This window comes from Peromyscus maniculatus, chromosome 8 (assembly GCF_049852395.1).
Source record: "Peromyscus maniculatus bairdii isolate BWxNUB_F1_BW_parent chromosome 8, HU_Pman_BW_mat_3.1, whole genome shotgun sequence".
NCBI classification, from domain to species: Eukaryota; Metazoa; Chordata; class Mammalia; order Rodentia; family Cricetidae; genus Peromyscus; species Peromyscus maniculatus.
Window position 1 is genome coordinate 18956627 of NC_134859.1, and position 27135 is coordinate 18983761.

Here is a 27135-nt window from a genome sequence, read left to right on the forward strand (position 1 = left end):
TGAACCTGGAGCTCATTGATTCTGGTGAGCTGACTGGCCAGTAAGCTCCAGGGATCCACCTGTCTCTGGTCCCCTAGCTGTGATTACAGGTACCAGGCCCTGCTTTTCTGAGTACTGGGGATACAAGTCCTCAGGCTTTCATGGAAAGCACTTCATTGACTGAGCCATCTCTCCAGAACCTCTCGTACAATATAGGACATTTCTCAAGCCCATTCACTATGGAGTCTTTACTTATAGGGCTCCTTGTAGTGAAAATGTTTCACACAAAAGACTGTTCTTTCCTTTCCAGTTAGTATGGACACTAAGTCCCTGGTACCTATGAGATGAGTACTGCTGAATCCTGGAGTTTCAAGCCAGCCAGACTCTCAAGTCAGCATTTGCATTTTCCCTGGTGATGTATTCAGGACAATGAGCAACACAGAATATTGTGGCTGCAGCAAGTGAATGAAGGATACCTTCACCTGCAGAAAGAGCCAGCATATTCAGCAGAGGGTCTTCCCAAGGACTCTGTACTTTAAAGACCACTGCCTTTGGAGAGGGCCCTCATCATTTGGAAGTGTGATAGCAATCATTTATGAATGCAGTGATCCGATAGTGGGATCTGAGTGAGAGTGATGGGTGTAGTCTATGGGGAGAAGGGAATCTGTTTTGGTCACAGGTTGATACCATGGAAGCAGAGGATGAATACATAGATGGAGGAAGTCTGTTGTGGGACAAGGTCTTGCTATGTACTTTGGGCTGGTCTTGAACTCTCAATACTTCTGTCTGTGTCAGCCTCAAAAGTTGTGCGATTATAGGTGTACATCACTCTATCTTTGCTCTACTTTTTTTTTACATTGTGTGTGTGCAAGCACTTGCATGTACATGCACATGTGTAGTGGTCAAAAGACGACTTGTAAACGTGTTCCCTCCTTCTACACTGTAGTTCCGGGGATCAAGCTCAGGTTGTTAGACGTGGCAGCAAATACTGTTATACACTATGCCATCCTTCCAGCCCTCTTTTTTTAAAGGGCAAAGTTTAATTTGTTCAACATTTCAAGTAAGAATTTTAAAATTTAGTTCTTGCCATTCATATTATGTAGTTCACTAAGAAAAATTCCTGCAAGTCTTACCAAGTATTACTGCAGTCACTATATGGACAGAACAGTAGTCCCTGTTCTCATGAGTCTTCCACTATAGTGGCGATAAACAGTAAATGGTGACAGCTCCACAGGCTTTAATACCCTTAGATACCCAAGACTTAGATTTCTGTGTCCCTCCCACTAGTTCTCTCTACCTTGCTTGCTGTGTTGACAGTACCGTGTTCTAGTGTTTGTTGAGTAGCTGCACTCTGTGCCTTCTCATAGCCTCTGCACTTGGTCTTTCTTCCCTCACATGTTCCTGGACCTGTACCCACACTTGTGAACTCCTGATGCTTTGGAGAGCCCCGTTTAACTCCTCGGAGGCACCTCTCTCTGCTCGTTTGATCTCCGCCTTCTCTTGTCGCTGTTGACCTTTCCGTGAGCTGTCTTCCTCATGAGGATCAGAGGGAGTATCAGCATCTAGATGTTTCATGTTCCCAGGGGCTTTCCTCGGATCATGTGTAGAGTGTGTACTTACAGAAAGTCCGTATTTATACCTTGTAGAGCAATAGGCTCCTTCTATTGACAATCTGCTCTGGGGGCCAAGAGCCTCTCGTCAGGGTGGTAAGCTATCCTCCAGCTAATGTGGTCTTCTTGTCCCTTCTGTCCCACAGGTGGTAGATTCCCAGTTGGTGTGCATGATGAATGAGAACAGCATTGACTACATATCTCGATTTAATGACCTGGCCCAAGAATTGTCCATCAATGAGCCTGGCCGCCGAGAGGTTCTTTTTGATGGTGGAGGAGGTGGTAATCCTGTTGGTGACCTCTCTCAGTGACTGTGCCTTGTGACATGGGCATCCTGGAGTCCACAAGGGAAGTCTACGGGCTGGCCCATCGAAACCGTCTTCACAGTAGAGAGAGTCACGCCCAGAATCCCCAGAAGACGGTGAACCAGAGCACCTCTAACAGCATATGATATGCAGCCATAGGAGCAACTGATCATGCCCTGTCCCAACAAGCAGGGGCAGTACCATACACAGACCAGGACGAGCTCTGAGAAAGGTGGATAGACCTGAGAAATTTTTTAAGTATCAGAGCCCTTGCTCACAGTCCTGTAGCCTGTGTGGCAATTCCAGCTGTGTGTCTGCATGTTAAGCCTTCTGGAGGGTCTCTCGAGACATGCCTGGTGTTCATGTTGTCTTGAGAGCTGTTATCCTGTGTGCAGGGAAGCCACCGCCACTGCTGCTTGCTTTCTGACATCCTTTCCCCACTTGGCTGTTAAGTCTGCAGTGAGGTGGCAAGGGACAGTGAGTGCGGACCAGGCTCTTGCTTGGTGGTGTCTGCAAGCCAATACACTTCCTGGATGCCTTGACCATGAAGCAGAGAAAGACCCCAGAGTCACGTAGCTAGCAGAGGTTTGGTTCTTCCTGGAGTAAGAATTGGGAAAGAAAGTATGGGTGTATGGATGTTTTATAGGGTCCTACAAAGCTGGTTGGAAATGGTTTTCTTGTGGTTTAAGAATTAGGAGACACGGTCAGGGAGTAGTTGGAGTCCTCTATGTAGGTGGCTCTGCTCTCTTCCTGTGCTGTGCTTAATGCCCAGTTCTTTCTAGGTGACCTAAGATCCCATTCCTCTTTACCTGCCTGCCCTCCACCCCAGTACACTGCTGTGTCTACAGATAAAGCTTTATGTATGCTCTGATTTTTCATGTGTTATTGCTGGTGTCTGAGGGGTGTCTTTGCCCCAGGCTGCCTCTCTTCCTGTTCTGGGACTCAAGCAGGGTTTAGAGTACGGGAAGAGCTCACCACTTGGTGCTCCAGCAGCTCTCTTCTGGAGCCCAACAGTGATCAGCAGTCACGATTGTAGCCGTCCTGCTGAGAATGGTGCCAACAAGAGTCCACCCTCCTTTGCCCTCAGCAGATCCCTGCAACACAGTCACTCTCCTGCGGACCCAGTGTGTTCAGGGGGCTATGGCTGTGGTTCCGGGGCAGCAGGTGACTCCTGCATTACCCTCTCACTACTCTCCACACAGCAGCCAGGGCTGACAGGTCCTCCCCCCCCCCTCCCTCCCTCCCTCTCTCCCTCTCTTCCCTTCTCTCTCTGTTTTCTTTTTCTTTTTTGAGACAGGATTTTTTTTGGTTTGTTTTTGGGTTTTTGTTTTTTGTTTTTTATAGCCCTGGCTGTCTGTTATGTAACTCACTCTGTAGACCAGGCTGGCCTGGATCTACAAGTGCTGATCAGAAATCCGCCTGTCTCTGCTTCCCAAGTGCTGGGGATAAAGGTGTGTGTGTCACCACACCCAGCTTGACAGTCCTAACTCCTGAAACTGCCACCTCTGCTCTCTGTTTTCTCCTGAGTTGCACAGTAGTCCTTAAGAGCAGCCCAGGCCCCTCTCTCTATCTGCAGTGAAGAACGGGATGGAAGGAAGCCTTCCCAGTGGGACACTTGTCCAGTTGCCAGATCCTAGAACGCAGGCTCCACGGCAGAAACTGAGAGGATAGTGGCTCTGGACCGCAAATTCCTTCACCTCCTAGGATTCTCCTGTCACTGGTACCGGTAAAGGATCTGGCCCAGACCGTTACCAGAACCAATCTAAAACTCTTAGAGGATGAGAAGAACAGAAGCAGTGCTGTTAGGACAGACTGGTGAGGTCCCTGGTGTGTCTTTACCCAGTTGTGTGCTGTCAGCACGCCCTTACTTAACTGAAGGTGTTTAGAGCTTGCGACTGTAGCGTGGTTAGGACACCAGGCTCAGCTTAAGCCATTGCTAGCTGCCATTGCACTGTTTCAAGCAGACTCTCCCACAGTAAGCATGGGTGCTTGAGGCATCCTGGTAACTGAGCATATAGAACTAGGCAGTTGGTTTCCTGAGCTGATTCCCATCAGGCAATGAATGCCTTGAGGCACATATTACTCTGTGTCCTCTAAAAGGGTTGAGACTGCTTTGAGGAACAGAGGCTACAGCCCTTGTCACCTAGCAGCAGGGAACTTGATAGGATTCCAGAAGATTCTACTGCTTTAACAGATAGACACATTTGCTCATCATCACCATGTTAAAGGATAAATAGTGGCATCTGTAGCAGAGAATCATATGTAAAACTGGAAACTGTTAAAGGTTGGAGATTTTTTTAAAACAGCAAGGAAGGCTCCTGGGTTCTACACCTTTCTCTGCCTTTCCATCAGTTTTGATGGTTCATGTTCACCTAGGGCTTCCTCTGTGCATTGGAACTTAGTGTGATATACATGAGATCCGTTTTTGAGATCTACTCTCCCCTCCCCTTCCCCTCTACACACAGGGGTTCTCTGTGTAACCCTGGTTGTCCTTGAACTCACAGAGATCCGCCAGCCTCTGCCTCCTATGTGCTGGGATCAAAGGTGTGTGCCACCATCGCCCGGCTGAGAAAATGTTCTGTTAATAATAATGTCTTAGACTTTTTGTTGATTCGTCTTTTCAGAAGATTGAGATCCAGGATCTCTGGTGCTTGGCGTGGATTATGTCCTAGAGGAGATGCTCAGGCGGGCTGAAGTTCATATATCCTGTAGAGGCAGAGTACTTGCTCAGGGAGTATGACTTTGGGGACATTTCATCTGTTGGTCAACCTTTTTTCCCCACCCTGTTCTTTTTTCATTCCTTGTGGCCTCACTGCTAGGGGAAGTCTCATTCAGTTTAATAGCATTTTAAACCAGATCATATTATTAGAAATGGTCAAAACAAATTTAGAGGGAAATCGTTTCATGTACTTTTTAAAACAGATCCGCCAGATGCATTCATGAGGAAATACCGTACTTTGTCTTAATTTAATAAAAAAGAAAGGAAAAATAACTTTAAAGAAGTAAAAAAAAAAAAAAGAAAGAAAGAAAGAAAGAAGGAAAGAAAGAAACCCACAGTATACCTTTCCAAGAGGATAGCCTGATGAGGTCAGTCCAATTTTGGAAGCACTGCACCAGCCCAACCCTTACTAGTTAGTAAGATCACTGGCTGGAGGGGTGCAGCCAGCAGGCAGAACTCGTGCTGTTTGCTTTGATAATCGTTAAGCCATATCATCTGAGGTTTCCGGCTTGAGATGTGAATTTGTTTTATAGACTATAAATATACAGTGTATGTATAAAGCAGAATGCCTGTCCTTCTGATTATTTTTTGTACCATATTGTAAATTACATTATTTATTCTTTACCAATTTTTTGGGAATAAAAAGGTGTTTTGGTTATTTAATATAATAAACAAAAACTGTTAAACTTCAGCTAAAATTTCCAGTTCAGCTTGTAAATGTTTTTATTGTGCATAAATACATACTAATACTTGATCTAATGACTGTCTTTTGTGCCTGATTTTAAAGCCAGTATGCTTGAGGTATTCAGGTCTGGCAAAGGCGCAGCATCAGTGAGATGAGCCCTGAAGCCTACAGGCACGGATGGGCTCAGGAGAGTTCGGCGAATCCTGAGGGTGGACAGGTGGGCCTCAGGGAATGATGGTTGAGTGACCGCTGAAAACAGAGGTGGAGGTCATTGCACAGCCCGCTGCTTCTGTTTTGGGCATGGTCTGCGCTACCCTGAACCCTTGCTTCCTCCTGAAGGCACTGCAACCCCTAAGAAGCCAGCCACCACCCGCCCCGAAACTTGCTGGGGGGCGGGAGTTGGGCGCGGGGTGGGGAGGGAGTGGATAGGTCCGCAGGGAAATTCAGATTCGCACCCAGAGACGCTCCGGTGTCGGAGGGTGGGGCAACCTGTGAGCCAATGCCTACGTCTGAAGCCGTGAGAGGCGGCTGCTGCGACCAATCGGCTGTAAGCGCGATTCGGCCCTCTCCAAGCCTTCCTCTCATGGGGGCGGGGGGGAGAGGGTGGGGCACGACTCCACGATAGGCTGCAGCAGTGTGATTGGCGCGGGAGGCGTCCAATGGGCTTGTCCGGGTCAGGGTACCTGCGCGGGACCAAGCGGGAACCGCCGCGCGGCGGCTGGAGAGGCGCGGGGCGGCGGCCGACATGTTCCAGGGCGCGGACGGACAGACTGGCGGGTCGGGCTCCAGGTGCGTGGGACGGTGCAGGGGCCCGGGTGGGAGCGTAACTGCAGCCACGTGGCGGGAGGGAGACCCTACAGATGCGGTGGGTGTGGCTCGTGGCTCCCGTGAGGGTGCTGAGCGCGCTCTCCCGGGTTGGCTGAAGCCGGGCCTCGCAGGAAGGCTGGGAGGCGAGCGAGTGGAGTGGAGACCGGGCGGCGGGACGAAGACACGTGGCTCTCCTGAAGCGCTTGCCTGTGCTAGACGCTAGCCGGGCGCTGCCGAGCTCCGTTTGCCGGCTCCTGAGTCCTTCCCGCGTCCAGCCTCCTTTGGTTGGTTACGACGACCCTTGAATGTGGCTGAGTGGAGGCAGCAGCCTCTGACCCAACCCACGACCAGGTGTCCATCGGGTGCACTTACTGGTCTTCCCTGGCCGGGGACCTTCCCAGCACAGTTTCATCTGAACTTTCCTTCTGTCTGATCTGCTTTAAGTGATAAAATGAAACTGGTGTCCTAATGACTTACCGAGCTCCGGAAGTTAGTAATGAAGTCGGCGTCCATGGATTTTAGGAAAAGGAGGAACTCCTCATTTGATATTGGGGTGAAGGGGCAAGGGAAGCTGCCTTAATTGGACGATGAAGCATAATTGGAAGGCTCAGTCTGGGTCATGTTCGGTTAGAAACCGTGCTTTGGGTGGCATTTTACTCAGGTTGGGGGAGGGGGCGCCTAGTCAGACTGCTTCGAAGACGTACCTTGATTTTTGTCTGCAGCAACTGTAAGGTTTCTGTTGTAGGTTTTCTTTTCTTCTAACCCTGTCCTTTGTCTCCTTGCTGAAGATTTTTCTTGTGCTGGGGACTTTTAAACTGTAAAAGCATTATGGTATTGCTGTCATTCACCCATAAAATGGATAACCGTGAAGAACGTGCCCCACATCTGTTTCTCAATGGCTTTATCCCAGACCTGACCAGTTCCTAAAAGTTTTTCTGAAGTTCACCGTTGCAGGGAGGTTCGGGGGCATTGACACCGTCGAGGTTTTTTTGTGTGTGTGTGCCATAGTCCACTTGAACTGTGTGGTTTTTTTTCATCTTAGCCTACTGTATCTCTTACATTCTCTTGTGTAATTTGAATATTTCTACTGAAACATTTAAGGAGTACTACAAGAGGGAAAAGTAATTGGAATGTACCCCCGCATTGTGAATCTGGCCCTAAAATCTGAGCTGGCTAATCTCTCCCTAGCCCCTTATACTCCGTTGGTGTTAACTGTGATCATGGCTGCTAGTAGCTTCCAGAAGGCCACACTGTGCCATTGTTCTGGGCCCTTTTTATTGAAAGGGCTATTGAACTCCCATTTGTGAGACCCTGCTGGGGCAGCCTTAAGATTTGCCTTGCTTTTGTAGGCTCTGCCACTGTGCTCGCCCCATTGTCTTTGGGATGGAGATGGACACTGCTCCATGATCTTTGCCAAAACTTTGTATGGTGCCACTTTGCTTTGCTTGTTTTCAAATGAAAATGCAGACAAGTAGACAGACAAAAGCAATACTAAATGCTTCATTTCTGTACCCATATAAGCATTTTCAATAACTGCCCTCCGTCTCCCATATCTCACGCCCCACCACCACCACCACACACACACACACACACACACACACACACACACACACACACACACGGACTCAGTTTGGGCCCCTCTCCTCCTGAAATGGCTTTGAGGGTCCAGGAACACAGTGCTTCTGTTGCATCTCACACACGGAACACAAACTATTGACACAGATCTGGCTATACTGTTAAATCTGGAGGTCCAGGCAAAGCACTTGATCTCTCCGTGTTTTGTGTCTGGAATTGGGGGGCGGCATAACCACAGAGAGACTGGAAAGGTGCTCTATAGAGTGAGGGCCTGCTGAAGTCAAACACCCAACAGGACATTAGTGACTTGGAAAATAACTGTCTTCAAGTAAACGGAAATGATTACGGTTAGGAATATTCATGCCTGCATTCCCAGCATTGGGACATGGAGGCAGAGGAATCATGATGGGTTCAAGGTTGGCGTTAGCTTTATAGTGAATTTGAGGCCAGCACTGTTAAGATCCCAACTCTTTTCCAACCCCAGTAAGAAAATGAATGAAGTAGGAATTTTAGTAGACTTGACTTACCCATCACCATCAAGCATGATCTAAAATCTTAAGTCTTTTTCTAATGGGCTTCTGATGAAACTTTTTTTTTTTCCTTTTCAAAAGACTTTTCTTTTTTCCAGAGCTGAGGACCAAACCCAGGGCCTTGCGCTTGCTAGGCAAGTGCTCTACCACTGAGCTAAATCCCCAACCCCTCAAATGACTTTTCTATCTCTTCCTAAGGCCCTTCAAAAAATGCTAGCTGTAGATGGCGCAGGTTTGGCACGTCCTCTTTCCCCTTCCTCCCTCCTAAGAAGACAGTGACCTGGCATTGGTTCAAAGGCCCGTCAGTACATGCCTGGCATTTGTGGTGTTGAGTGTCCAGCCTTGATTTTCTGTTGATGCATGACTGGCACATTTTGTCGGCCCTCTGTAGGGCACCTGAGATCCTTACTTCTTACTACTCTGCCATCCAACAGGCAATCTGAGAACTCCATTCACATCAAATTGCAAATAGGCTGACAGCCTTTTTACCTCTGGATGAAACAAACACATCTTAAGTACTTTTGTTGTTCTTGTTAACGAACCCTTGAGTAATTGCTGTTTGTGTAGCTTTTTAGTCAGTCCTAACCTCCACTCTTGGCTTTTATGTGGCAATCATTCTTTGATTTTAAGTATTTTTCTAAGTGTCTGAGGTCATATGGTCTCAATGCTTAGGCCTTGTCAAAGAGGGTGGAACAAAGTGCGGTACACGCGCCTTTAATCTCAGTAGTGGGAGGCAGGGGCAAAAGGATCTCTGAGTTTGAGGCCAGTCTTTTCTACATAGAGTTCCAGGACAGCCACAACTGCATAGATAACCTGTCTAGAAAAAGAGAGAGAGAGAATGTGGGCCATTCACTGGTTTAAAATTCATTTTCAAGTGACCCCTCTTCAAAATGCATGTATCGTTTTTTACTTTTGAGATGGTCTTAGGTAGCCTTGGCTGGCTATATAGTGGAGGGTAACTTTCTTTTTTGGTTTTGGTTTTGAGACAGGATCTTTTCTCTGGAACTCAGTATGTCACAGAGATCCACCTGCCTCTGCCTCCTGGATGCTGAGATTAAAGGCGTGCCCCTACCATCCCAGGCTAAGGATAACTTGAATACTGATCTTTCTACCGAGTGCTAGGGTCATACATATTAGCTACCATGCCTGACTAAAGACATTTTAAAAGTCTAACCAGGTATCTGAAATATATATATGCGGATTCTTTCTCCATATTGCAGTTGTATACTTGTGCTCTGGACGTCAGGGCAGAGCTTTGAGGTAATTCCATAGGTCTTCAGCTGCTACAGTAAAAACTGTCTACTTTTTAAGTTCCCAGTCATACCTGAAAAAGTTTCCCAAAGGTTGGGACTTAAGATAGGCGTTGCTGTGATTCTTTCTGTGTGTTTAATTTAAAGCTATGCTTGTAGAATATCAGTAGAGTTGAGAGGGGAATGCTAGTTCCATATGCCATGATCTGAAATAGACAATGCCACCAGTATGGTGGTTTTTCTTTCTAGTCTAGGCATTTCACTGGTTATACCAGACATCCCAATATATTGATTCTTTAAGTCAGGAGCTATCTCTAGAGACTATGAACCTAAGATAAAGAGGAACGTGGAACTTGTTAGAAGACACATAAGAAGGGGTCTGGATTAAAACCCAGCAAAGGTCTCTGGGAAACATAAGAACTCCTTTACCATATATGCACACGTCAGGCCTGACTCCAGATTAGCACACAAAGTTCTGGCAGGGGAGTCCCTGGCTACCATGGCTACTAAGCAGAAAGATTGGTAAAGAGAGGGACATACATGTAAACGTAGCAAAGTTAAAGACAGCATGGAGAAGAGAGCAAAATAGTACCTCTTTTATCTCATGTCTTTTATCCTGATCAGAATCTAAAATGATATTGACAAAGTATTAAAACTAATTTCTGATCCTCCTCACTATGTAATAGGACTTTTAAAGAAATGTAAAGTTCCATATGTGGTTCACCTTGCCTCTACCCCTGTGTGTGTTTGTCTTTTCTGTGTAACCCAACTTGGCCTTGAACTCTAAATCCTGCCTCAATTTCCCAGGTGCTGGGATTTACAGTTGTGTACCATCAGGCTTAGTGATGAGCCTGTTTTGGCTCACATCACTATTATGTTGGGCTAGACCACAGGAAAGAGACCATCAACACGAATCCTGGGAGTCTGTTAGTCAGCTGTCATTGACTTGTGTTCACTCTCTTTATAGATCTGTGAAGCCCCCGGGAGGAGAATCGAGCAATCTTTTTGGAAGTCCAGAAGAAGGTATTCCTTCAAGCAAGCCTAATAGGATGGCATCTAATATTTTTGGACCAACTGAAGAACCTAAAAACATACCCAAGAGGACAAATCCTCCAGGTATGGTCTTTGTACTTCTTGGCTCCCTTGCCTTCGTTCTCTTTTGTTCTTTCTAAAGTATTGTCTTAGGGCTATCATTGCATGACCAAAGCAAGCTGGGAAGGAGAGGGTTTATGTGGCTTACACTTCCATATCACTGTTCATCATTGAAAGAAGTTAGGACAGGAACATAAACAGGGTAGGAACCTGAGGCAGGGGTTGATGTAAAAGCTGTGGAGGAATGCTGCTCATTGGCTTGCTTATCATGACTTGCTCAGCCTGCTTTCTCAGAACCCAGGACCAGCAGCCCAAGGCTAGCAAGAAGCACTACCTCCTTCGGGTCCTATAGCCCAAGGTTATGGGCAAAGTAAATACCACTACATTTCTCCTTTTTGTCTAAATAAGAAGGTTCTGAACTTTTTTTGGTTTTTTTCAAGACAGGGTTTCTCTGCGTAGTTTTGCGCCTTTCCTGGAGCTCACTTGGTAGCCCAGGCTGGCCTTGAACTCACAGAGATCCGCCTGGCTCTACCTCCCGAGTGCTGGGATTAAAGGTGTGCGCCACCACCGCCCGGCAGGTTCCAAACTTAATTCAAACTATATATAAGAGTGATTATCAAGTATTGTCCAGGAAAAACAAAGGGTAATAACATAAACAAAAATAGAACCGTAACCAACAACAACATCAAACAAGAAAGACATGCTAAATGTCCAGAAATGTCCAGATCACGGATAAATGACAAATTACTGAGAATACTCCAATAGCTGTCTTATCCTGAAGATTGTAACTGTAACTATCTAGTTTTCAACTCCATCAAAGACCTGAGAAGGAACATAATAATACCTGAGAAAACAGGAAATGCAAGCAAGCATTTTCCAAAATTCTTGCCAGAATAGACAGAGACAGCTGGCAGCCTGGACAGTCACCTAAAGTTTCTTAACATTGTTGGGGCATCCAATTTGGCTACAGGCCTAGAATATCTGACAGACCATTCTCAGAAGCAGAAATTTTGAAAGACCATATTGCCGTCTTGACAAGGTTCAGAAGTCGCTTTTCCTTATGTCCTGCTCCTCCGGAAAGGACAGCGTTCATACTGTCTGCAGTTGAGGCAACGGAAGTTCTTTGCCCAGCAGGCCATTTTGTGCCAAGAGGAAGACAAACTTCTAAACAGAAATGTCTTAGAAGCCCAACATTCTCTCAGGTTCAGCTCAGTGCTGCCAGGAGCAATTGTATCTCACGTCAACAGAATTCTAAGTTATCACAACATTTAAATGCCATATTCTCTAGGTCTCTGAAGTCTTTGAAGATTTCCTATTCGTCTGACCTATGTTCTTGTAAATCTGGAGAACCTAACTAACATTAACTATAGAGATGACAAGCATGAGTGAATAGCTCAGTAAATCTTCTCTACTAAAATAACTTAAGGACTAAGGCTTCACGTTAACAACGTAAACAGTCTGTAAGCAGATGTACCACATAATGACAATGACCTCAAAATTGTGACAATACACAAAATAACACAGAAATAGGAATGTATATATAGTACAATATGCAATATGACAATAATCCTAAATATATATCAATACACAAAATATCCTAAACAGAGGTAGAACATACATAGAGTAGGACAAATAGAACATTACATTTGTATCAATATAAAAAATATTTCGCCGGGCGGTGGTGGCGCACGCCTTTAATCCCAGCACTCGGGAGGCAGAGACAGGAGGATCTCTGTGAGTTCGAGGCCAGCCTGGACTACCAAGTGAGTCCCAGGAGAGGCGCAAAGCTACACAGAGAAACCCTGTCTCGAAAAACCAAAAAAAAAAAAATATTTCAAACAGGAGTAGGACTGTGTACAATACAACAAATAAAGTTTTGTATTTGTATCAATATACAAATTATCTTAAATAAGAATGTAAGAGTAGTTTACATTTGTATGTAAAATACAAGAATCCTTATCAGTGCAAATTATCCAAGGCTGATAGTTTGCTAAATCAGTTTACTAGTAGATACAATAATCTCCCTTAATGTTACTATACCTACCCATCCCCCTTTTTCTTTTCTAAAGGAGAATACTGAGTCTAAATTTTATTTTTCTACCCCCAACCCTATAACCATCCATCCATAACCCTGAGGAAAATGAAGCCTTTGGGAGAGGGGCATCATTTTCTTAGAATTACTTCCTGCTGTTTAGGGGCCGACAGTATCTGTGGGGTCCTGTAAGAAAGCTCAGATAGTTAGGTCTCAATAGGACTAGCTGTAGAGTCTGCAGCCAGTCTCAGAGTAATGAGTAAGGTTGTCTGAGATTCTGGCTAGAAGTGTAGTATGATGGACCATCTCATCTTGGAATTGTCCTGAAGAGTTTGCAGTCCAAGGCTGATCATTGAGTAGTGTTCTTAGGCATCTTTCTGGACTGAGTAGAGTCATTGCAGGGCCCCATCTTCCTTTTGGAGACTTCAGAGATTACTATTGGAAAGACTTAGTTTTCACTGTGAAAACTTGAACATTATTAACATCAAAATGGAAAGTTTAGATTTAGGGTGATTTGAGGAAGGATTTCCAGAAATCAAGGATAAGCATGGAAAGAAATAGAATCTAGACAACAATGGTCCCTAGATTGTCAGTTTTCTTCTGTCTCACACCAGCTGGCTCTTCCAGTATGAGACAGAATCTCCTACTTTTTCTTTTTGCAATATGCTTGAGTTTAAAGAAGGAGAGAGCCACATTCCAACTCCAAAGCCAGCTTGATTTATAATTGAATCGGGACCGCAACTTTTCTGGAGTTAAAGAGATTGGCAGTGAGATATTACCCTGTAGAGTATATTTTAAGACATCATGTACAACGGCAAGAAGCACCGACTCCTTCAGGCCCTATACCCCAAAGTCGTGGGCAGAGCGAATACCAATATAGACATGCGCTGCCATGCCCAGCTTGTTCTGAGTTTGTTTTGTTTGCTTGCTTTTTGTTGTTATTTGAAGACAGAGTCTGTGTAGCCCAGGTTGTGAACTCAAAACCTTCCTGCTTGTCTGCTAGGTGCTGGGATTGCAGTGTGGACCATGTGCCTCAATTTTTTTTTTATTTTATTATGTATACAGTGTTCCACTTGCATGTGTCCCTGCATGCCAAGATGGGACCAGATCTCATTATAGATGGTTGTGAGCCACCATGTGGTTGCTGGGAATTGAACTCATGGCCTCTGGAAGAACAGCCAGTGAGTGCTCTTAACCTCCAAGCTTTCTCTCCAGCCCCTCACTTTTTTTTTTTTAATGTGGATCCTTTCAGACACCTTTTGTAACACCTTATCCCTTATCAGCAGTTTCTTTAAAGGGAGAGAAAGGCTGTCACTTTCTCTCTTGAAGGTGACTAGACCATTTTTCATGTTCCATCTACTTAGCATATAACTTGCCAAAGTTGCTGAGGGTGCTGGGTGGTGGATTTCTGGGTCTCAGAGCCCCTAATCTGAAATTTCATGCAAATTATTCTTGTATAATATTAGGGGAACCAGCCTCAATATTATACATCCCAGGGGCTCAGGAGAGAGAACTACTAACGTCGAGGACTATTTTCAGGAAATAGAATCTCAGCACACCGAGTTCTATAGTCCACTTGCTTTTAATTCCTCTGGCATAATGTCCTTTTACACAGCTTCAGTTCTGTTCTCATGTCTAGCTCCTTTCTTGCCTGATTTCTCTATATTTATCTACAGGGTTTCTCTGTGTAGCTTTGCGCCTTTTCTGGAACTCACTTGGTAGCCCAGGCAAGCCTTGAACTCACAGAGATCCGCCTGGCTCTGCCTCCTGGGTGCTGGGATTAAAGGCGTGCGCCACCAACGCCCGGCAGTTCTATCTTAATTCCTTCATCTAGTTCTGTCCCTTCTAGGTTCTCATCTATCTAGTTCTTTCCCCTATCAGCTCCTCTCACATCTCTCTCATCTGGCTCTTCCTCATCTTGTTCTTCCCCATCTGGCTCTTCCTCATCTTCCATCTCGTTCCTCTAGTCCTCTCTTTTAGCCCTCCAATCTAGTTCTTCCCCATCTCATTTTGTTCCTCTCAAGTTCTTACCCATCTAGTTCTTCCATTCTCTTTTCTCTTCTCCCCCCTGTGCCCTGGAAGTCCTGGTATATAAAAGGGAGGGTCCAAGCTAAATTGTGTAAAGCTTACTTAACGTCCACCTCTCCTAGGCGGTGTCTCCTTGTGGAATTTATCGTAAGTCAGGGACTAACAATGGGCGCCCACCTGGGTGGTGTTTCCTGTAGTCCTTGAAAGTGGCTAGGGGAGATAATCTGATTCCAGAGAAAGCCTTTTCTGAGGCTGTTCTCCAAATACCTGGAATGTGTGTGTCCAGAGAGTGATCAGTTAGCCACACTGTTAGCCCTTCTTAGGGAAAAGTCAATTGGGAAAACTATGGTGGCACACATGATTTTCATAACAGAATACAGATGATATATAACAAGCCAAGTAACACCAAAAACTCCTTGGGATTTGGCTTCCTCTGGAGGAATTCCCTGATCCCTTCAGGTAGTGACTTTGCCATAACCAGCTGAGTTCTTATGATATATTCCTGCGGCCCACAGCAAATTATGTATTCAGATGTTTTCCTTAGGAAGAATACTTTTTGTTGTTTTTTGTTTTTTGAGACTGGGTTTCTCTGTGTAGCCTTAACTGTCCTGGAACTCATTCTGTAGAACAGACTGGCCTTGAACTCAGATCCACCTGCCTCTGCCTCCCAAGTGTGGGACTAAAGGTGTGCTCCACCACTGCCCAGCCTGTTTGGTTTTCAAAGTTTCACCTTGAACTTTTAGTCCTTCTGCCTTAGCCTCATGAGCTCTGTTACTAAGTGTATTTCTTCAAGTTTAAACCAAGCCAAGTTTGCATATTAAATAAAGTGTGCCCGTGGACAGCCTGGAATGACACTGGAAGGCAGTACCTCTCCCCTCGAGGTCCAGGCACTTTCGCTAGTACGATCGCTAAATGTACCTATTCTTCATCCGTATCAGCTGGTTTGATTTCACTAGTCACCTTGGGTATCATTATTTCTATTTTACAGTTCAAAAGGTAGAGAGACAAGGTGTACTTATTCAAGATCACATAGTTAATGAATAACTATAGCACGAATCCTAATTGGTCTTATTAATAAAAACCCGGAGTCAGATATCAGGGTGAAGCTGAAAGATCAGAGAAGCAGAGTAGCCAGTCACTAGTTCTTACCTCTTTGAAATCCTCAGCCAAAAGGGGGCTCTCAGCTCCTGTCTCCTCCCACCTTTTATTCCTCTCTCTGCCCAGCCATATCACTTCCTGTCCCCACCTTCCTAGTGCTGGGATTAAAGGTGTGTGCCACCACTGCCTGGCCTCTGTGGCTAACTAATGGCTAGCTTTGCCCTCTGATCTTCAGGCAAGCTTTATTTGTTAGAGCTCACACAGAATAGCACCACACTAAGCAGGGACTGCCTCTGACAACTTGGCCATGGAGCCCTTTACTCCACACTGTATCTATCACCTCCATGCAAGAGTGCTCAGTGTGGGCCTGATCCCAGGGGGTCTGTGACTGAGGTCAGAAAGTTTTAGTTTGCAAAGGTGTAGTAACTATTCAGGAGGACACACAAAAGGTCAAAACTCATTAAAGAACATGTTAGCTTTCTTCTACTTCTGTTAGCTCTCAGTTAATTGCTTGGTATAGAGGGGACTGAGAGTGGAATAGTCACTTTGTTTATTCATATACAAGCAAATGAAACAAATTAACCCCCTTTTACATTAAAGTTATGTCCTATAAAGATTATTTTGTATCTTTATTTACATAAAAATATGTCCATGGAGCCGGGCGGTAGTGCACACCTTAATCTCAGCACTCTGTAGGCAGAGGCCAGCAGATCTCTCAAGGCCAGCCTGGCCTACAGAGCAGTTCCAGGACAGCCAGGGCTACACAGAGAAACCCTGTCATGAAACCCTATACTCACCCCACCCCAAAAAATGTTCATGGAATGCTTCTTTAGTTATATGGTGCTTGACTTTTCCTAGGGAGATGTAAACAGACTTCTATTCATCCTAGATAGTCTATCAACAACAGACCAAATAAACAGTCCATCCAAGTCTAGCTTGTAAACCACTAAGTTTATTGGGGTTGTTCATAGGAGCATCATTGAAAAATTACTTAAAAGGAGCATGGGTGACTCTGAAACACCTGCATCACTGAAAAGTCCATTATCAGCATGGATGATGGCCTCCTAAAAGTTGCATAGATTTAATCCCCCCTTTGAGTTAATGTTCTATATATTCTAACATTTTCTGAGGCCATGTGTATCTGGGTCATGATTACATACAGCTGGATACAGGAGGGAGGGAGTGGCTGGAATTTCAGGTGAGGTTCTAATGACCCATCCATGGCTCCTATGAGGGCAGTAGTCAACGGGTGTCTAGTTGAGGGTCTCATGCAGGTAATCACAGCTACTCTGATTATTGTAATGGCTATGTTATGCCTGGAAGACAGTCCTCCATATTATATGAAAAGCATAGTTGGCATGTATTGATTATTTGTACTATAAACATTATCTTGATCGTTTGTCCTAGGAGTTACAGCAACTTACAGAATCCTTATACAGCCCAAGAGATTGGTCCATTTGTTGTCCTTATTGTACAGTTGAGGAATTGGAGGCACAGAAAGGCCAGGTAGCTTTGAGCACCGTGGGTAGTCGATGGGGTATAAGTTCAGTTGGTGTACTAGAGCCGTGATTTGTTTGCCTCCCTGTGACATAATGCTGTGGGGAAGGTGGGTGCTTGGTATCTACAGAGTGAAGACATCAGTTGTTATTTTGTACCTTTCTGCCTAACATAGGCATCCTTGTATAGTGTCCAGCCCTCTGACCATAAGATCTGCTTAAGATGCACATTTCTGTCACAGCTTTGTTTTTTTTTTTTTTTTTTTTAAAATAGATTGTTTTATTATTTTTCTTTTTTTCTTTAAAGATTTATTTATTTATTATGTATACGATGTTCTGTCTACATATATTCCTGCAGGCCAGAAGAGGGCACCAGATCTCATTACAGATGGTTGTGAGCCACCATGTGGTTGCTGGGAATTGAACTCAGGACCTCTGGAAGAGCAGTCGGTGCTCTTAACCTCTGAGCCATCTCTCCAGCCCCTTTTTTTTTTTTTTTTTTTTTTTTTTTTTTTTTTTTTTTTTTTTTTTTTTTTTTTTTTTTTCAAAGATTTATTTATTTATTATGTATACTGGATTGTGTTTGTATGTATCCCTGCAGGCCAGAAGAGGGCACCAGATCTCATTACAGATGGTTGTGAGCCACCATGTGGTTGCTGGGAATTGAACTCAGGACCTCTGGAAGAATAGCCAGTGTTCTTAACCTCTGAGCCATCTCTCCAGCCCCCTGTCACAGCTTTGTAAACTCATGGCAGGCAGCAAGGAGCATGTCTCTTAACTTGTTGACATCTAATCATCACTATAAGTTCTAGCCAGAAGGAGGTCAGTGACTAACCTTATTGTTCAGATTATAGGTTCACCATGAATAGCAGTGAACTAAACATTTAGTTATTTGTTTGCTTTTAATCTGCTTAAGAACTCTTAACAAAGGAGACTTTCCACTGGAATACTTGAATTGTCCAGCATTAAGGGAGCTCTGGGGAAAGGTGGTGTTTTAGTCTGTCTTGCTTTTAGAGTCCAGACCAGGTTAAGGATTAGCTGGGATGTAAGGCTTCAGGGACTTGAAGTAATTATCCTACCCTATTGCCCTGGAACTTAGGAAGACATTAAGTCTTCAATGAAAGGTTGTCTCTCAAGGTAACAGCAGTGGAGTAGTATCAGATGGGTGCTCTGATGTTCATTGTTCTGTGATTGTTTCTGCAGGGGGCAAAGGAAGTGGTATCTTTGATGAATCGTCTCCTGTGCAGACTCGACAACGTCTAAACCCCCCTGGTGGGAAGACTAGTGACATATTTGGGTCCCCAGTCACGGCCACTGCACCCCTGGCACACCCAAACAAGCCCAAGGTATGGACAACATTCATGTAGCAGACAGAACAGAAAAATAAAAGTTGGGCCAACTTAACTTTTTCTAAAAGTTCCAAGGCAGCTGTGACATCATTAGGAAGAGTGAGACAGTGTTGGTTTCCCGAGCATGGTCATTCATCCTTAGGTTTGGAGTCACCCAGAAAACACGTTTCAGCCTCATAACTAAATCCCTCAGGGAAGCAGCCATGTTACCCTAGCTACACAACAGCTGCCGGGCGCCTCTCTGTGCCGCCCTACTTTGTGCATGAGGTTGACAGACCTCATGAGTTTTGAAAGGAAGGATGATGGGTCAGTTTTCTAAAGTACTGGAGTTTAAACCTGGGGCTTTGTACGCTCTGGACAAATACTCTACCCGTGAGCTGCCTCCCCAGCACAAGATTATGGCTCTTGATGGGCTTTTCTCCACTCAAGGTTGAGCTTGTATTAGTTACCTTTGAGGATTTATGGTGCTTAGCAAATGGGGATCACAGGCTTCTGATCCAGTAAAGGCACCCTTGTAATAAGATAACATGATCTCCTTGCCTGTGCTCCAACTCAGGAGCTGCTGGGAAAAGAATACCAGAGCAATGTGACTTTGGACTTGACCTTTGAACATACTGATTAGATCTCTGAACTCACTGGGCAGAGGCAGAGGCTTGGCCAAAGCCAGCCTTAGCTTTCCTGTGACCCAGAGCTTTTGGTAATGAAGCCCAGGACTATATTATTGTTATAATTATTAGTAGTATCTTTGTTTTACTTACTATTTTTTATTTAAAACTTTTTTAGATTTTAAAATTTTCATGTGTATGAGTATTTTGCCTATATGCATGTTTGTACATCATTTGTGTACCTGTTGTCTGACAAGGTCAGAGGGCATCAGATCCCCTGGTTCTGAAAGTTATGGATCATTGTGGGTGATGGGAATTGAATACATTCTCTGCAGGATGCGATTAATGCTCTTAATTGCTGAACCATCTCTGCATTCCTTCACCCCCCTCTAATGGGAGACAAGGTCCCACTCTGTAACCTAGACTGGCCTCGGTCTCACTATGTAGCCCAGGACAGCTTTAACTTTGAAGCAGTCCTCCTGCCTCAACATTCCAAATACTGAGATTATAGATGCGTTCACCACACCAGGTTTTTTGTTTGTTTGTTTGTTTTTTGTTTTGTTTTGTTTGTTTGGTTTTTTGTTTTTTTGTTTGTTTGTTTGGTTGGTTTTTTGAGACAGGGTTTCTCTGTGTAGCTTTGTGCCTTTCCTGGAACTCACTTGGTAGCCCAGGCTGGCCTTGAACTCACAGAGATCCACCTGGCTCTGCCTCCCGAGTGCTGGGATTAAAGGCGTGCGCCACCGCCACCAGGTATAACTTTTTAAAACAGGAAATTCTTAACCATTTCTGGAGTTGTATATGGGAAGTCATTATGCTTGGCTCAAGGGCTCATTGCCGTATTAGAGTAGAAATGTAAAGACTGAAACAGGAGAAAAGAGCAAGAGATGGGAGTGCAGAAGTCGGGGCTAGCCTGCTCAGATCACCTGCATTCCTGGGCCGGCCGGCTTTGCTGCCGTGACGTCTCTTTCTGACGTGAAGTGTTGGGAGCCCGGTTGTGTTGATTCTAGAGAGACAAATCTTTGTGTCTGTGGGAACTCTGCTGCACTTGGACTAGATCAGAAAACTGCTCTACAGGGCAGCACTTCTCCACTGAGGAAGGACCTGAATTAGCTGTGAGTGTGAATTCTGGGCCGCAGTGCGGCTGTTACTCACTGATGGGAATTAAACCGAAGGCTTTGTGCGTGCCAAGCATGTGCTCTACCAACTGAGCTACGTCCTCACTCCTTTTCTGTTGTCGTTTTTAACTCTTTGGGAGAGCCCGCCACCCAGCTCCCAAATAAATCACACGGTGGCTTATTCTTAATTATGAATGCCCAGCCATGGCTTAGTTTCTTGCCACCTTTTCTTAAATTATCCCATCTACCTTTTGCCTCTGGGCTTTTCCCATTCTCTTCTATAAATCTTACTCTTACTCCGTAGCTTGCTGTGTAGCTGGGTGGCTGGCTGACCCCTGGAGTCCTCCTCCTTTTCTGGCTCCTCTACTTCTCCATCTCTTTTTCTTCCTCTCTCCCCTTCCCAGATTTCTCCTTCTGTTGTTTCTCTCTGCCTGCCAGTCCCACCTATCCTTTCTCCTGCCTCGCTATTGACTGCTCAGCTCTTTATTAGACCATCAGGTGTTTTAGACAGGCACAGTAACACAGGTTCACAGAGTTAAACAAATACAACATAAACCAAAGTAACACACCTTAAAATGCTATTCTACAACACTTTTCCACAGAACAAAAGGAATCAGAGTAGAGCTTCTCTCATTTATTAAACATAGAGGTCCTTTGACTCAGGAGCATTGGGTACCCCAGTCTCATTAGAGATAGGGCCAGTTTCAGGCTGAAGTCAGGATATACAAGAAGCCTGAAATGTCATCATATGATACCAGGAAGCCAAGAAAATATTATGGATACTGAGAACCAAGGGAAAGAAGAGCCATGGACCACAGAGGAACCATTGGGTCATAAACAAGGACAGTAATTGCAATGGATTAAAATTCACCAACTATTTTGAATATGTTGTTCAAAAAAATCTAGTTTTAGACCTCTAGAGTGTACCTGAAAACCAACTCATTAAATTTGTTGCAAAAAAGAATAAATGTGCTAGGCAGTGGTGGCACATGCCCTTAGTCCCAGCACTTGAGTGGCAGAGCCAGGCGTATCTCTGGGAGTTCGAGGCCAGCCTGGTCTACAGAGCAAGATCCAGGGCAGGCACCAAAGCTATACAGAGAAACCCTGTCTGGGGAGGGGGCGGGGAGTGAGACGTGGGTCGTTTCTGTCCCACAATTAATTAATTCTTAAGAATGATGTTTTACAATTTGGAACCTGGTATGGCTAATTTTTAAAAAGCCTTATCTTGGGTATTTATGAAGAAATAAATTAACTTGGATTTATTTCAGTATAATGCAGAAGATTTTTAGAGGGCATTGTTGAGACAAGGATGTCAGTGCATCACTGTTGTAGTTCGTGATATACACGGGCTCAGTCACAGTTTGGAAGATCAAACCAGAGAGGCTCTTGCGTGCTAGAAAGCACCTAACCCCTGAGCAGCACTCTAGCCTATGAGTTTGTTTCTTGTGAAATTGTATTGTTTTTAGTTACGTGTAGGTATGTCAGCATATGGATGTGTGCACATGAGTGCAGGTACCCTCGGAGGCATCGTATTCCTCTGGAACAGGAATTAGAGACAATTGTAACTAGGAGCCGATCTCAGGTCCTGTGGAAGAACAGAAGGCGTTCTTAACCACTGAGCCATCTCTGGCTCACTACAAACATTTTAAAGGTTAGAAATAAAGCAGTCCTAACCCGGTGGTGGGGCACTTTAATCTCAGCACTCTGGAGGCAGAAGCAAGTGAATCTCTTGAGTTCGAGGTCAGCCTGGTCTACATAGAGTTCCAGGACAGTCAGGGCTACACAGAGAAGCTGTCTCAAACAACAAGTGAATGGATGAAGCCGACCCAATAGTGCAGGTCTATACCCCAGCTATCCAGGAAGCTGAGGTCACTACTTACCTGCCTGCAGAGTGAGGTCAAGCCTAGACTTTGGAAAATTTAATGAGATGCTAGCTCAAAAAGTAAAAAGAACTTGAGGATGTGGCCTCATGGTAGAGTGCTTCCCTGGCGGGCATGAGGTCCTAGGTTCAAGCCTTAGGTGGATAGGAGGACAAGACTTTTAAAAAAAAAAGTCATTCATCCTCTAATTTTCATTGTCTACCTGAATGAGCACTAACCTGGCGGCTTACTTTGTTGTAGGATCACGTTTTGCTATGTGAAGGTGAAGACTCTAAGTCTGACCTGAAAGGTAAGTATATTTCCTGCCCCTTCTATGTGACTTCATGTTGCTAGTGCATTTCGCAAACCAAAGGTAGCATCCCTCTGTGCCTTCCAAGAAGCTGACCAGAAGGAGCATTAGAGAGATGGCTCGGATGGCTCTCTGGCCTCTTCCAGAGGACCCCAGTTCAATTCCCAGCACCTACAAGGCAGCTCACAACTGTCTGTAACAACAGTTCCAGGGGATCCAGCACCCTCCACAGACAGACATGTAGGCAAAACACCAACGGACATTAGATCGATGGATGGATGATAGGTGGGCAAAGTATTAAAGAAGGTTGGGGTTGGGGCTGGAGAGATGGCTCAGAGGTTAAGAGTACCGGCTGTTCTTCCTGAAGTCCTGACTTAATTCCCAGCAACCACATACATGGTGGCTCATAGCCATCTATAATGAGATCTGATGCCCTCTTCTGGCCTGCAGGCATATACACAGGCAGAGCATGGTATTCATAATAAATAAATAAATCTTTAAAAAAAGAAAAAGAAAGGGTTGGGGTCATGATGAGCATAGCTACTTCTGGTAATACTTCTAGGTTTTCTTCTAAAACAGTGGTTCTCAACCTTCCTAATGCTGCAACCCTTTAATACAATTCCTCATGTTATGGTGACCTCCAACCATAAAATTATTTCCATTGCTACTTCATAACTGTAATTTTGCTACTGTTATGGATCGTAATGTAAATATCTATGTTTTCCGATGGTCTTAAATGACCCCTATGAAAGGGTCAGTCAACTCCCAAAGGAGTCGTGACCCACAGGTTGAGCACCACCGTTCTGAAGCTCATTTGTGCCAGTCTGAAGGGTGGGGATCCAGAATGCTTCATGAGCTTGAGACCACGTGGGAGCTAGTAGAATTCTGAGCTCATCCAGTGTGCTGTGACACTTGGAGTTAGTGAGGCTTGCTCCACAGTGAAGTCACTGCCTCTCACAGAGAAATGCTGACTTTGTCCCACAGCTGCAGCCAACTCCACACCCAGAGGAGAGCAGAGCGAGAAGGGAAGCTCGAAAGAAGCAGAGCATGCCAAGAAAGCAGAGCCTACGCCTACGGTTGACAGTCACGAGCCCAGACTGGGACCGCGACCGCGTTCCCACAACAAGGTCCTGAACCCGCCGGGAGGCAAATCCAGCATCTCCTTCTATTGAGAGGCTCCTGCTCTCCGGAATCAGACCAAACACTCAGAGATAGGATATTGAATGTTAGTGCTTCCTTTAACCCAAATGAGTCGGGGTGGGAGAGGGCTTGTCATGCGTGTGGGGTTGCCTGCTCATAGGCCTTGTTGCCATTGGAAGAGCTGTAGAGAGGACCGTGCTTTCCAGTCGCCAAGATACACGTCTGTGGGGATAAAATGGGGTACTCTTATGCCTCCTCTCTAGCTGTTCTTTGTGGAACAGTGAGGTTCTGGGGAGGGCAGAAGAGATGACCCCTTAGCAGAAGGATCACTAGGGTCTATCTTGTCCTTGTATCAGCAGTCTGCTGGCTGTTGGGTATCTAAGAATGGTTGGGTTGGGGGAAGAACCCAGACTACCTATCCCTCACTGTGGAATGGAGGAGGAACACAAACAGAAACTCTTAAAGACAGAGTGAAGTCTACATAGCCTTTCCTTTCAGGGAATGCCTATCACCAAAATGTGTCCACCTCTGAGATTACCTCTGAACCCTAGTGTCTCCTTGTCTTTTTCCCCTCAGTCCACCCCTATAGTGTTGGAACGTGACTGCTCTTTTTGGTAGCAGTCAACAGAAAATCAAACAGGGATTCTCAGTCTTGTCCTGAGTGGAAGGTTTTACACCCGGATCCTCTGAATTGTCCCTTTCCTGCACCTAAAACCATGGCCATGTCTAGGTAGCAGCCTGTCTTCCTCTGTGTAGGCTTGGTTCCTGCCACGCCAGATTTGCATGTGGGTTGTTCCTTTTGTTTCTCTCATCAGCCTTAAGTCTGGGCCTTAGTTCCTCACCCATGAGGGGCTCTTGCTACCCATGTTTCTTCCTATACATGAGGTCTCTGGCCTCTGCAGGGCTTAAAAAACTACTCAGATATGTCCAGGTATTGGGTGGATTCTTGGTTTTCCCGTCTTGCTTTGTTCTATAGTCGGGAGGAAGACCTGCTGAAGGACACCGGGTTGGGTGGTTTCTTTACCGATCTGCAGAGGTGTTCTTAGGATCGACTTCTGAAGACCCGGCATGCGCTGTGCTTCCGACACTTGGAAAACGATACTGTACACCAAAGCACAGGAGCTGCCTACGCCACCTTTAGAGAGTGCCAGGCTTCTCCACCCTGGTCATGAACGGTGCTCCTTAGGCCTGGGGTTAAGGATTTTGGCAATAAGTCACACCTTCAGCGGACAGCAGAGATACTGGGCACCATAGTCATGCTGCCGCCAGTTAGGTTACTCCATGTCAGGCACATGTCCGTCCCTCCTGTCAGCCTTAAGGGCTGCAACCCTAGTTCCTTGGTTCCCCTTCTGGTGGGCATCTGTGAGAAGGGCTTCTAAGTGGTGCTACCCTTGTTTTTAGTGCCTACAGAGCATCACAGCAGATGCCAGAAATGTCCTCCTTACATTTTGGAAAAGCAACAGTTCTGCAGTCACGCTCATAGTGACCTAGATGCTTAAGTGCCTGCAGGAGCCACCTGCCAAGTTCTGCTTCCTATACCTGGTTCATTGAGGGGTCTGACCATGGCTTTGTCAACCAAAGAGTTTTTCCCCTTCAGCTGTCCTGTATCCTGATGCCAAGAAACACGTATTATGTGTGTAATTCTGTAACAACTCCAATGGGTTGTGGTTCAGTCATGAGGATGTCATTTGGAATTAAGAGCATTTTTTCCATTTAAGAAAATGTCATAAATGTTTGCTTTATTTAGCCCAGACACTAACGTCTTTAACTTATAAGGAAATAATACAATGATAGAAATAAACCTCCTTTTGTAACTGCTTTCTTAAGTAGAAAATGATCTGTGAATTCCAAAATCAATGGTGAAGAAGGAATCTGACATGACTGTGCTGGCTCTGCTGGGAGCCCAGTGAGAGAAAAGCTCCAAGCGCTGCTTGCTGGCCTGGATGACTAGGAGATGGGGACCTGAGACAGTGACCCACAGCAGCTGCCTTATTCAACTCCCCTGTCTTTCTGTCTTTCCCTGAAGCTGGGCTCAGCATGGACAGTCTGCCTCCTAGGAGGAGACACTGCCTAGCTAAACCCAGTAGTATACAGTTATCACCTGCATTAAGCCTTAAAAGTTTTAAGTGCATTTGGTGCCAACATTTTCCTAGCGCTATGTCAGAGCAAGAAACCTGTCCTTACATCATAATGCAATTTTGATAGGAGCGTTTTGTTGTTTTTATGAGGCAAAACTGGATATAATGGTTGAATTAAACTTAGTAACCACATACTTACAGCCTGTGTGTATTTGTGTGTTCGTGCTCCTCCATGGTGGAGTGGGGGCATAATGCCTGAACTGTGTTCCTTTTCATAGCTTTCTGTTCATAAAAATTGTTTCTCGCCAAACGGTGGTGGCGCACGCCTTTAATCCCATCACTTGGGAGGCAGAGGCAGGCGGATCTCTGTGAGTTCCAGGACAGCCAGGGCTGTTACACAGAGAAACCCTGTCTCAAAAAACAAACAAAAAAGATTACTTCTCCCTTCCTTGACCTTGATCTAGAAATGCTTAAGATAATCACCTCTAAGATTATATGCTGTAATCTACTATCTAGTTTTATGTAGTTGAAGTGTATTCTTTAGGACAAGTGATGTGAGAAAATTTAACCTGCTCCAGCTTGGCTTTGAAATACCCCAGCAACCCAGTAACAAGCCTTGCAATGTCTACATAATAAGTTCCATGACAGCCAGGGCTATACAGAGAAACCCTGTTTTAGGTAGATAGGTTGGTAGACAGACAGACTGACACTTCACGAAGAAAACCAATGTGTGTTACCTGAAACATCATAACTTGCTTGTCTATACATAATTACAAATGTAGTGAGTTCCATGAACTGGGTTAGAATCCAACAATACAGGATCACATTAGCAAATGTTCCAGCCCTGGACAGGCACTAAAAGATGTCAGCATGGGCTGGAGAGATGGCTCAGCGGTTAAGAACACTGACTGCTCTTCCTAAAAAAAAAAAAAAATGATGTCAGCATGTCTCCAGAGGCTAGACAGTTGACTCCCCGTGGCCCTACCTGTGATAAGAGTGAGGAAGTGGAGTGTCACAGTTACCAACTCAAGTCTCATTCTTAGAAATAATATTGGAGGGCTGGAGAGATGGCTCAGAGGTTAAGAGCACTGGCTGTTCTTCCAGAGGTCCAGAGTTCAATTCCCAGCAACCACATGGTGGCTCACAACCATCTGTAATGAGGTCTGGTGCCCTCTTCTGGCCTGAAGGGACACATGCAAGCAGAACATTGTATACATACATACATACATACATACATAAATCTTTAAAAAAAAAAGAAAGAATATTGGAATTACATGGGTTTTGTGTTAGCTCCTAAACTAATATTCTATCCTAATTTTTAGCCTTCTGGTAGATCAGTCATGAAATATTCTTATCTTAGTTATACCCCTGTGCTGTCTGAAACCCAATTCATGAAATAATGAAAGGGACATAAGAAGGATATTTGGACTTTGGCAGACATAGGGACATGATTAAAGTAGAACTTTTGACATG

General features: G+C 45.0%; 2 protein-coding genes across 2 annotated transcripts in view; both read left to right on the top strand.

The window, feature by feature from the left end:
* Cramp1 (cramped chromatin regulator 1) overlaps positions 1–2765 on the top strand; it is a 64405-nt gene extending 61640 nt beyond the window's left edge. Inside the window, exon 21 of the mRNA XM_006971660.4 lies at positions 1736–2765. Within this exon, the coding sequence (XP_006971722.1) occupies positions 1736–1900 (165 nt within the window). The 3' untranslated portion in view covers positions 1901–2765. The remainder of the gene's footprint in view (positions 1–1735) is intronic.
* A 3202-nt stretch (positions 2766–5967) lies between these two features.
* On the top strand, positions 5968–25862 carry Jpt2 (Jupiter microtubule associated homolog 2). Its single transcript, XM_006971659.4, has 5 exons — positions 5968–6087; positions 10428–10576; positions 18410–18552; positions 22396–22444; positions 23429–25862. Exons 1-5 carry the CDS (start codon positions 6044–6046, stop codon positions 23614–23616), a joined length of 573 nt encoding a protein of 190 aa, XP_006971721.1. The 5' UTR covers positions 5968–6043; the 3' UTR covers positions 23617–25862.
* The last annotated feature ends 1273 nt before the right edge of the window (positions 25863–27135 follow it).